This window comes from Nerophis ophidion, linkage group LG10, assembly GCF_033978795.1.
Source record: "Nerophis ophidion isolate RoL-2023_Sa linkage group LG10, RoL_Noph_v1.0, whole genome shotgun sequence".
NCBI classification, from domain to species: domain Eukaryota; kingdom Metazoa; phylum Chordata; class Actinopteri; order Syngnathiformes; family Syngnathidae; genus Nerophis; species Nerophis ophidion.
Genome location: NC_084620.1, coordinates 4,097,871 through 4,110,022, shown reverse-complemented (window position 1 = coordinate 4,110,022; position 12,152 = coordinate 4,097,871). Strand labels below are relative to the sequence as shown.

At 39.1% G+C, this 12,152-nt stretch overlaps 1 protein-coding gene across 1 annotated transcript; it reads left to right on the top strand.

Moving 5' to 3' along the window:
* Positions 1-30: 30 nt before the first annotated feature.
* On the top strand, positions 31-11,060 carry wnt16 (wingless-type MMTV integration site family, member 16). The gene is made up of 4 exons (XM_061912093.1): positions 31-167; positions 9,753-9,979; positions 10,056-10,345; positions 10,416-11,060. Exons 1-4 carry the CDS (start codon positions 70-72, stop codon positions 10,875-10,877), a joined length of 1,077 nt encoding a protein of 358 aa, XP_061768077.1. The 5' UTR covers positions 31-69; the 3' UTR covers positions 10,878-11,060.
* Positions 11,061-12,152: the final 1,092 nt, after the last annotated feature.

Here is a 12,152-nt window from a genome sequence, read left to right as displayed (position 1 = left end):
TCCAGAGCGCGGGAAGCCGCCATGCAGCCACTGGCACGCGCACGGGCATGAAGATACCGCGCGGCCGACATGGAGACGAGCCGGGTCCGAGGCGCGTGCACGCTGACCGTGCTGCTGCTGCTGCTGTGCGCGTGCGTGTGGCCGCCGAGCTGCGGTGCCAGCTGGATGTGAGTACCCGCGTGCACGAGCACTTTCCCGCGCATCAGATGAATATACCTCAATTAATAATAATCACACTGAATTATGTGTGAAAACTGACATCACTTCCGTTGTCAATTGGCGCATTTATTGTTCTAGAAATTGGACTATAATTAAATAATAATCAGATTTATTTCTCATTTCTTGATTAGTTCTAATTATTACAATAATACTTTTTAAATGCGGAAAACTAATAACTTACTATTCTATTTATTTCTAATAAATAGAATATTACTTAAGTATTATTATGATTATTAGAATTATATATATATTTTTAATTATGTTTTAGTTTATTTGAATCTTAAATTTTCCCCCCCATTCCACCCACTTGTTTACCTGTATCTCACCTTTTTTGTGAGGGGCGCTGGAAGCCGGCAGACCCGTCAGCGATCCTGTTCTGTCTCCCTGCAACGTTTGTGTGATCTTGAATGGGATTGGGCTGAAAATTAAAATTTTCCTGAAGGAATAAAATAGTACTATCTAATCTAATCTAATATATTAGGGGCGTCGGGGAAAATCGATTCGAATACGAATTGCGATTCTCACCTTGTGTGATTCAGAATCGAATGTCATTTAAAAAAAAATCAATTTTATTATTATTATTATTTTTTAATCAACCCAACAAAACAATACACAGCAATACCATAACAATGCAATACGATTCCAAAACCAAACCTGACCCAGCAACACTGCAATAAACAGAGGAGTTGAAAGGAGACACAAACACCACACAGAACAAAACAAAAGTAGTGAAACAAAAATGAATATTATTAACAACAGTATCAATATTAGTTATCATTTCAGCATAGCAGTGATTAGAAATCCCTCATTGACATTATCATTAGACATTTATAAATAATAAAACAGAACAATAGTGTCACAGTGGCTTACACTTGCATGGCATCTCATAAGCTGGACAACACACTGTGTCCAATGTTTTCACAAAGATAAAATAAGTCTGATTTTTGGTTCGTTTAATAGTTCAAACAAATTTACATTATTGCAATCAGTTGATAAAACATTGTCTTTGAAAAAAAACCTACTACTCTGCTAGCATGTCAGCAGACTGGTAGATCCTGCTGGAATCCTATGATTGAATGAATACAGAATTGTTTTGAATCGGAAAAATATCGTTTTTGAATCAAGAATCGCGTTGAATCGGAAAAAAAAAATCGATATATAATCAAATCGCGACCCTAAGAATCGATATTGAATTGAATCGTGGGACACCCAAAGAGTTGCAGCCCTAATATACATATATATATATATATATATATATATATATATATATATATATATATCATATATTAATTATTATTTAGAAGTTATAATCATTAGAAGTTATGTGTTAATATGTTTTCATATTTACAACCATTATTTCTAATAATTATAACTTACAATCATTATTCGAATAATGCTAGTAATGTGGTAAATGGAATTTTAATAAACGGTTATAATTATTAGACGTTAGTATAAGTCTTCATTTGTTTTTAATATGGAAAGTGTTATCAAGATGATAAGAATTGTGATTAGAAGTTAGTATGTTTTTCCACTCTAATAACTTCCGATCATGCAGTAATTCTAATTCTTATTAATACCTCCTAATAATGACAAATAACTTACAATAATAATTTTAGTCATTATATTATTTAGTACGTTTAGTAATAATTTTTTATGACTTCAAATCATTAACAGTGAAATATAGAAAATACAACATTTTTTTAATAGTCTTAACTTACTATAAAAAGTTTTGATACTTTTAGGATAATTGTGACTAATTCGAAGTATGCTGCAATGGTAAAGCTAAGCCAGACAATACAATTAAAATTGTAGTTATTAATAAAATGTTTCATCCATGGAAGAAAAGATTACGTTTTTCAGCTTCTAGAAATGTCCTTTTTGTTGGTCTGTTTTACCCCCAATTCTGTGATCTTTTTGTCGGTCTGTTTTACCCCCAATTCTGTGATCTTTTTGTCGGTCTGTTTTACCCCCAATTCTGTGATCTTTTTGTCGGTCTGTTTTACCCCCAATTCTGTGATCATATTGATAGCCAAAGAGGAAAAAGGAATTTGCCTCATTCTTATTTTTACTGCCATTTCTCTCACTCGGTAGATTATTTTCACTCTTTTTTGGCTATACCATCTGCGCTACGCAGACCGTTTCAGCCACTTTAGGGTTCAAGGTTCGATTCCAGCTTCCGCCGTCCTCGTCCCGGCCTTTGTGTCCTTGTGCAAGGCACTTCACCCTTGCTCCTGACTTGTCGTGGTTAGCGCCTTGCATGGCAGCTTCCTCCATGGGGGTGTGAATGGGTGAATGTCACGTATAAAGTAAAGCGCTATATAAATACAGACTTTTTACCATTTTATTTGGAGTAACTCTGACTGTTTATTTTGTGGCAGATGGCGGCTGTGATGTTGATTTTTTATTTAATGACACGTATTAGTATTTGAGGGTGGTGGGTTTGACTTTTGGATATTTTAAATCAGGGGTCAGCAACCTTTGTGAAACCAAGAGCTACTTCTTGGGTACTGATTAATGCCAAGGGCTACCAGTTTGATACACACTTAAATAAATTGCCAGAAATAGCCAATTTGCTCAATTTACCTTTAATAAATAAATCTAATATATATATAAATGGGTATTTCTGTCTGTCATTCCGTCGTACATTTTTTTTCCTTTTACCGAAGGTTTTTTTGAGAGAATAAATGAAGACAAAACACTTAATTGAACGGTTTAAAAGAGGAGAAAACAGGGAAAAAAATGAAAATTAAATTTGAAACATAGTTTATCTTCAATTTCGACTCTTTAAAATTCAAAATTCAACCGAAAAAAAGAAAAGAAAAACTAACTAATCCGAATCTTTCTGAAAAAAAAACCTAACAAATTTATGGAAAATCCTTAGTAATTTTTCCTGATTAAGATTAATTTTAGAATTTTGGTGACATGTTTTAAATATGTTAAAATCCAATTTGCTCTTTGTTAGAATATATAACAAATTGGACCAAGCTATATTTCTAACAAAGACAAATCATTATTTCTTCTAGATTTTCCAGAACAAAAATTTGAAAAGAAATTCAAAAGATTTTGAAATAAGATTTAAATTTAATTCTAAAGATTTTCTGAATTTGGCAGAATATTTTTTTTATTTTAATCATAATAAGTTTGAAGAAATATTGCACAAATATTCTTCGTCGAAAAAACAGAAGCTAAATTGAAAAATTAAATTAGAATGTGTTTATTATTTTTTTACAATAAAAAAAAAAAAATACTTGAACATTGATTTAAATTGTCAGGAAAAAAGAGGAAGGAATTTAAAAGGTAAAAAGGTGTGTGTTTAAAAATCCAAAAATAATTTTTAAGGTTGTATTTTTTCTCTAAAATTGTCTTTCTGAAAGTTATAAGAAGCATGTATGAAACTATTTAAAAAAAACAGTGTTAGTGTGGACAGAGGGTGTCATTTAACTCACAGTGTGACCGACTACAGTCACAGGTGGGGAGACAGCACAGAAGTGTATTCCAGAAAGAGTGCCGTCAAGTAGCCCTCAAAATAATAATTTTTTGGAATAAAAGGGGAAAAACTGCATGCACATACTGAGTAACTGGTGAGGAACTTTTTATTGATTTAGTAGACATTTTTTAACGGTATTTTCACTACAACCGTAGTTTCTGTGTGCGTGTGCGTGTGCGTGTGCGTGTGTGTGTGCGTGTGTGTGCGTGTGTGTGTGTGTGTGTGTGTGTGTGTGTGTGTGTGTGTGTGTGTGTGTGTGTGTGTGTGTGTGTGTGTGTGTGTGTGTGTGTGTGTGTGTGTGTGTGTGTGCCTGTAAGAAACACAGATACTAGCAGTGGTGTTTAAACTGTTTTTAATTGAGGGCCATCCTGCAATTAAGGGTGATAGTCAATATGAATATGAAAATTAACATACAATGGCCGCGTTTTCCGTAGACAATTATTTTGAATAATTACATTTTTTTCCAAGAAATTGATGGATAACTTGATTTTAAACAAGCAGCTATTTGAGTACTGCAATTATTTTTGATAACCGAAAAAAATTAAATGTTGGTACCATCTTGTTGCTTGATCAGATTATAATAAAGTGCAGACTACGCATGCAATAATTGTTTCTGTCAAAATTGACGGATTAAATACCTTTAGCCAGAAAGTGCTTTATTACTTACAGTCTTTTGCAGGCCACATTAAATAACATGACGGGCCAAACTAAAGGATGTGGTGTGTTATTTCAATTCATGCAGTGGACTGCAAATAATGGCGTGGTGGGCCGTTTAAAATGAAGTCAAGTACCAGCATGTCATGAGGCCTCTTCAAGTCAAGTACCAATGATTGTCACACACACACACACACACACACACACACTAGGTGTGGTGAAATGTGTCCTCTGCATTTGAGCCATCCCCTTGATCACCCCCTGGGAAGTGAGGGGAGCAGTGGGGAGCAGCGGTGCCGCGCCTGCGAATCATTTATAGTGATTTAACCCCCAATTCCAAGCCTAAAATGAAGTGGCGGGCAACTTAAAAATGAATTGAGGGACTAGATAAAATGATGTGAAGGACAAAGTTAAATGACGTAGCCGGCACACAGCATGTAGGACAAAATATGCACATTTTACAGTCATTTATGACGTTATAACTGTCATGATCCGTGGTCCGGATCATGTTTTTGTTAGTTTTGGCCTCCTTTAGTTCCTGTTTTTGTGTTCCCTTGTAAGTTACAATGTTTACTTATTATTTCCATCTGCCTCTGATTAGTGTTCGGCATGTTCACTTGCTGCCGAGCACTAATCAGAGAGCTTTTTATCCACGTTGCTCGCCACACTCGGTCTGGCGTCATTGTTTTGATTCATGCCTTGTCCACGTAAGATTGTTTTGCTTCATGCCTTGTCCACATAAGATTGTTTTGCTTCATGCCTTGTCCACGTAAGATTGTTTTGCTTCATGCCTTGTCCACATAAGATTGTTTTGCTTCATGCCTTGTCCACGTAAGATTGTTTTGCTTCATGCCTTGTCCACATAAGATTGTTTTGCTTCATGCCTTGTCCACGTAAGATTGTTTTGCTTCATGCCTTGTCCACATAAGATTGTTTTGCTTCATGCCTTGTCCACGTAAGATTGTTTTGCTTCATGCCTTGTCCACGTAAGATTGTTTTGCTTCATGCCTTGTCCACGTAAGATTGTTTTGCTTCATGCCTTGTCCACGTAAGATTGTTTTGCTTCATGCCTTGTCCACGTAAGATTGTTTTGCTTCATGCCTTGTCCACGTAAGATTGTTTTGCTTCATGCCTTGTCCACGTAAGATTATTTTGCTTCATGCCTTGTCCACGTAAGATTGTTTTGCTTCATGCCTTGTCCACGTAAGATTGTTTTGCTTCATGCCTTGTCCACGTAAGATTGTTTTGCTTCATGCCTTGTCCACGTAAGATTGTTTTGCTTCATGCCTTGTCCACATAAGATTGTTTTGCTTCATGCCTTGTCCACGTAAGATTGTTTTGCTTCATGCCTTGTCCACGTAAGATTGTTTGCTTCATGCCTTGTCCACGTAAGATTGTTTTGCTTCATGCCTTGTCCACGTAAGATTGTTTTGCTTCATGCCTTGTCCACGTAAGATTGTTTTGCTTCATGCCTTGTCCACGTAAGATTGTTTTGCTTCATGCCTTGTCCACGTAAGATTGTTTTGCTTCATGCCTTGTCCACGTAAGATTGTTTTGCTTCATGCCTTGTCCACGTAAGATTGTTTTGCTTCATGCCTTGTCCACGTAAGATTGTTTTGCTTCATGCCTTGTCCACGTAAGATTGTTTTGCTTCATGCCTTGTCCACGTAAGATTGTTTTGCTTCATGCCTTGTCCACGTAAGATTGTTTTGCTTCATGCCTTGTCCACATAAGATTGTTTTGCTTCATGCCTTGTCCACGTAAGATTGTTTTGCTTCATGCCTTGTCCACGTAAGATTGTTTGCTTCATGCCTTGTCCACGTAAGATTGTTTTGCTTCATGCCTTGTCCACGTAAGATTGTTTTGCTTCATGCCTTGTCCACGTAAGATTGTTTTGCTTCATGCCTTGTCCACGTAAGATTGTTTTGCTTCATGCCTTGTCCACGTAAGATTGTTTTGCTTCATGCCTTGTCCACGTAAGATTGTTTTGCTTCATGCCTTGTCCACGTAAGATTGTTTTGCTTCATGCCTTGTCCACATAAGATTGTTTTGCTTCATGCCTTGTCCACATAAGATTGTTTTGCTTCATGCCTTGTCCACGTAAGATTGTTTGCTTCATGCCTTGTCCACGTAAGATTGTTTTGCTTTATGCCTTGTCCACATAAGATTGTTTTGCTTCATGCCTTGTCCACGTAAGATTGTTTTGCTTCATGCCTTGTCCACGTAAGATTGTTTTGCTTCATGCCTCGTCCACGTAAGATTGTTTTGCTTCATGCCTTGTCCACGTAAGATTGTTTTGCTTCATGCCTTGTCCACGTAAGATTGTTTTGCTTCATGCCTTGTCCACATAAGATTGTTTGCTTCATGCCTTGTCCACGTAAGATTGTTTTGCTTCATGCCTTGTCCACGTAAGATTGTTTTGCTTCATGCCTTGTCCACGTAAGATTGTTTTGCTTCATGCCTCGTCCACGTAAGATTGTTTTGCTTCATGCCTTGTCCACGTAAGATTGTTTTGCTTCATGCCTTGTCCACGTAAGATTGTTTTGCTTCATGCCTTGTCCACATAAGATTGTTTTGCTTCATGCCTTGTCCACGTAAGTTTTTTTTTGCTTCAAGCCTTGTCCACGTAAGATTGTTTTGCTTCATGCCTTGTCCACGTAAGATTGTTTTGCTTCATGCCTTGTCCACATAAGATTGTTTTGCTTCATGCCTTGTCCACATAAGATTGTTTGCTTCATGCCTTGTCCACGTAAGTTTTTTTTTGCTTCAAGCCTTGTCCACGTAAGATTGTTTTGCTTCATGCCTTGTCCACGTAAGATTGTTTTGCTTCATGCCTTGTCCACATAAGATTGTTTTGCTTCATGCCTTGTCCACATAAGATTGTTTTGCTTCATGCCTTGTCCACATAAGATTGTTTTGCTTCATGCCTTGTCCACGTAAGATTGTTTTGCTTCATGCCTTGTCCACGTAAGATTGTTTGCTTCATGCCTTGTCCACGTAAGATTGTTTTGCTTCATGCCTTGTCCACGTAAGATTGTTTTGCTTCATGCCTTGTCCACATAAGATTGTTTTGCTTCATGCCTTGTCCACGTAAGATTTGTTGTCCATTGTCTATGCTAAATGTTAGCTCCAAGTGCGATCAGCACGTTGTGCCTTCGCCTTGTGTTCCGTTTTTTGTACTACTTTGACTTTTGAGAATTAAATCATGTTGTTCCATCTGCATTTTGTATAGTTGGAAGTTTAATAGTTTTTCCTAATTTGTAAGTAAACGTTAAAGAGTTGTGCTGCTTCGTTTGAAATGCATGTCCCTTTTTTTTACAGTGTGTAGTTTGAGTGCCGTCCTGCCAGACTCCGTTTACCCACGTGTGTGTGTGTGTGTGTGTGTGTGTGTGTGTGTGTGTGTGTGTGTGTGTGTGTGTGTGTGTGTGTGTGTGTGTGTGTGTGTGTGTGTGTACATACAGTGGGGCAACAAAGTATTTAGTCAGCCAGCGATTGTGCAAGTTCTCCCACTTCAAATGATGACAGAGGTCTGTCATTTTCATCATAGGTACACTTCAACTGTGAGAGACAGAATGTGGGAAAAAATCCAGGAATTCACTTTGTAGGAATTTTAAAGAACCTATTTGTAAATGATGGTGGAAAATAAGTATTTGGTCAACCATTCAAAGCTCTCACTGATGGAAGGAGGTTTTGGCTCCAAATCTCAGGATACATGGCCCCATTCATTCTTTCCTTAACACGGATCAATCGTCCTGTCCCCTTAGCAGAAAAACAGCCCCAAAGCATGATGTTTCCACCCCCATGCTTCACAGTAGGTGTGGTGTTCTTGGGATGCAACTCAGTATTCTTCTTCCTCCAAACACGACCAGTTGAGTTTATACCAAAATGGATACATGGATGATACAGCAGAGGATTGGGAGAATGTCATGTGGTCAGATGAAACCAAAATAGAACTTTTTGGTATAAACTCAACTCGTCGTGTTTGGAGGAAGAAGAATACCGAGTTGCATCCCAAGAACACCATACCTACTGTGAAGCATGGGGGTTGAAACATCATGCTTTGGGGCTGTTTTTCTGCTAAGGGGACAGGACGATTGATCCGTGTTAAGGAAAGAATGAATGGGGCCATGTATCCTGAGATTTGGAGCCAAAACCTCCTTCCATCAGTGAGAGCTTTGAATGGTTGACCAAATACTTATTTTCCACCATCATTTACAAACAAATTCTTTAAAATTTTACAAAGTGAATTCCTGGATTTTTTTCCACATTCTGTCTCTCACAGTTGAAGTGTACCTATGATGAAAATGACAGACCTCTGTCATCATTTGAAGTGGGAGAACTTGCACAATTGCTGGCTGACTAAATACTTTTTTGCCCCACTGTACATACACGTGTGTATATATATATATATATATATATATATATATATATATATATATATATATATATATATATATATATATATATATATATATATATATATATATATATATATATATATATATATATATATGTGTGTGTGTGTGTATATATACATATATATATGTTTGTGTATTTATACAGTATATATGCATATATATATATATATATTTATATATATATGTGTGTGTGTATATGTATATGTATTTATATATATATATTTACATATATGTGTATATTTATATATATGTATGTAAACGTGTGTACACATGTATACGTATGTATGTGTGTGTATATATACATGTATGTATGTATATGTGTGTATATATATGTATGTATATGTGTGTATATATATGTATGTATATGTACATATATTTAAGTATACTGTATGTATAAATATGTATGTGTGTATATGTATATGTATTTATATATATATATTTACATATATGTGTATATTTATATATATGTATGTAAATGTGTGTACACATGTATACGTATGTATGTGTGTGTGTATATATACATATATATATATATATATATATGTATGTGTGTATGTATATGCATGTATGTATGTATATGTGTGTATATATATGTATGTATGTATGTATGTATGTATGTGTACATATATTTCTGTATACTGTATGTATAAATATGTATGTGTGTATATGTCATATATGTCATATGACCACATTATGATACATGTGATTATATGAAAAAAAAACAACCTTAAGTAAAACTCAGAGTAAAAGTAGAGTTTTTTGACAAAAATACTCAAGGACGAGCAAAAAGTATATTGCATTTAAAACCAGTCTGACAGGTAGAATGTATCTTCTGCAAGTTACTTTAGTAATTGTGAGTAAATGTAGTCGTTACTTCACACCTCCGAGTACAGTGCTGTTTGACGAGTAGGAATCTAACCTACTCGAACTTTCAGAAATGCTGCTTGTCTAAAATGAATTTTGTTTCTCGCCAGGTTGTTGGGTTTGAGTTCTGCGGGTCAAGGCGAGGAGGCAGGCTGCTCTGAACTTCCGCTGACTGCCCAGCAGAGGGAGGTGTGCCGAAAAAGGACTTTTCTGATCCCCAGCATTCGGGACGCTGCCCGGCTGGCCATCAGCGAGTGTCAGAACCAGTTCCGACACGAGCGCTGGAACTGTTCCACCCGCCAACACCCGTCCGTCTTTGGCCACGAGCTGACAAGCGGTGAGAAACGTCTTCTATCGATTTCTGACTTTTATTTTGAAGGAAAGCAGTTCAAGCTTCTTCCTCTCTCTCAAAGGAACCAAGGAAACAGCCTTCCTTTACGCGGTGATGGCGGCCGGGCTGGTCCACGCCGTCACGCGCTTTTGTAGCCACGGCAACGTGAGCGAGTGTGGCTGCGACGCCCGCCTGAAGGGGGCGAGTTCTCCCGCCGAGGGTTGGCACTGGGGAGGCTGCTCGGACCACGTCCAGTACGGGACCTGGCTTAGCCGCAGGTTCATCGATCATGCCGCCAAAAACACGTCGACCGACGCCAGAGGCCACGCCCTCCTCAACATGAACGTGCACAACAGCGAGGCGGGGCGCCAGGTTCGCTGCCCCTTCTTCGTCTTTTTCCACGGTTAGTCTTTGGCTCATCGTGTTCTTGTTCGCCCCGCAGGCTGTCGTCATGACGATGTCCACCGACTGTCGCTGTCACGGCGTGTCGGGCTCGTGCGCCGTCAAGACGTGCTGGAGAACCATGGCGCCGTTCGGCCAGGTGGGCGTCTACCTGAAGGAGCGCTACGAGCACAGCGTCCAGCTCTGGACGGGCGGCAGGAGGAAGAGCAAAAGAAAGGAGCCGCCACGGCGCCCCCCGGTGGACAAACACCAGCTGGTCTTTATCAACAAGTCGCCCAACTACTGCCTGGAGAACCGCCGCTGGGGCGTGTTCGGCACCAGGGGGCGGCGCTGCAACCGCACCTCCAGCGGGCCCGACGGCTGCAAGCTGCTGTGCTGTGGGCGTGGCTACAACACGCACGTGGAGCGTCACGTGCACCGATGCGCGTGCAAGTTTGTGTGGTGCTGCTACGTGCGCTGCAGGCGCTGCGAGAGCATGAGCGACACGCACACCTGTAAGTGAGCGCCGGTGCTGCCCCCTGGTGGTCACCTGCTGCGTTGGCGCTACGCGGACAATACGGATACCGCAACTGACTTCTTTCGCTCGCCCCTCGGACACGTGGGTGCTAAATCTTCAACCCAAAAAAATTGAAAAAGCCGATGGAGAAGTTTAGAAAATAAATCATTTTGCTTTAATGAATAACAACTATTTTTGTGCAGTACCATTTTCAGCCACATGGGGGGGGAAAGCTTTGCCCTTTTGTACGTTTTATTGACTTAGACTTAGACAAACTTTAATGATCCACAAGGGAAATCATTCCACACAGTAGCTCAGTTACAAAGGATGGAAAGTGTAAGGATGGAAAGGATAAGGCAGGTATAATGTAGACTAAACATGTACTGTAGTAGCAATATAAAATATACCATATTTCTTTGAAGTGAATTATATTTATATAGCGCTTTTCTCTAGTGACTCAAAGCGCTTTACATAGTGAAACCCAATATCTAAGTTACATTTAAACCAGTGTGGGTGGCACTGGGAGCAGGTGGGTAAAGTGTCTTGCCCAAGGACACAACGGCAGTGACTAGGATGTTGGAAGCGGGAATCGAACCTGCAACCCTCAAGTTGCTGGCATGGCCGCTCTACCACCCGAGCTATGCCTTGAATTGCTGCCGGGGCGCTAAGTCATTTAAAACCTCTTCTCACTCCTGCGCTTACCAAAGGCATGCGGTTAAAGTAAGCATGCGCTAATTAATTTAAAACCTCTTCTCATTCCGGCACTTACCAAAGGCATGCAGTAAAAATTTGAGTGTGATGTAAGCTCAGACCTTAAATCCTACTGAATAGCTCTTAATCTTCTTCCCTTTATGCTATTTTAAATTACCGGTATTGAAATCAGCCTCCTCCATTTTGAAAATGATGACAGGGGAAGTGTCACTCGTGACGTCACGAGGTTGACCAGGCGGTAATACTAAGCATGCGCTAATTATTTTGCCAAGCGAGTTTGACCCGGCAGTAATTCAAGGCAGGCGCATACTATATGTCCTGCGGCAATTCAAGGAAATACGGTATATGTAATATTTACATTTTATATACACAGTATATTATATACACTGATATATTATACATCCATCAATCCATTTTCTACTGCTTGTCCCTGTTATCTCAGCTGCATTCGGGCGGAAGGCGGCGTACACCCTGGACAAGTCGCAACCTCATCACAGGGCCAACACAGATAGACAGACAACATTCACACACTAGGGACCATTTAGTGTTGCCAATCAACCTATCCCCAGG

Excerpts from the sequence above, each read along its gene's own strand:
- wnt16 (XM_061912093.1), top strand. The coding sequence starts at position 70 with ATGGAGACGAGCCGGGTCCGAGGCGCGTGCACGCTGACCGTGCTGCTG. Across the intron at positions 9,980-10,055 it reads TGGCCACGAGCTGACAAGCG|GAACCAAGGAAACAGCCTTC; the intron begins GTGAGAAACGTC and ends TCTCTCTCAAAG. Across the intron at positions 10,346-10,415 it reads ACAGCGAGGCGGGGCGCCAG|GCTGTCGTCATGACGATGTC; the intron begins GTTCGCTGCCCC and ends TTCGCCCCGCAG.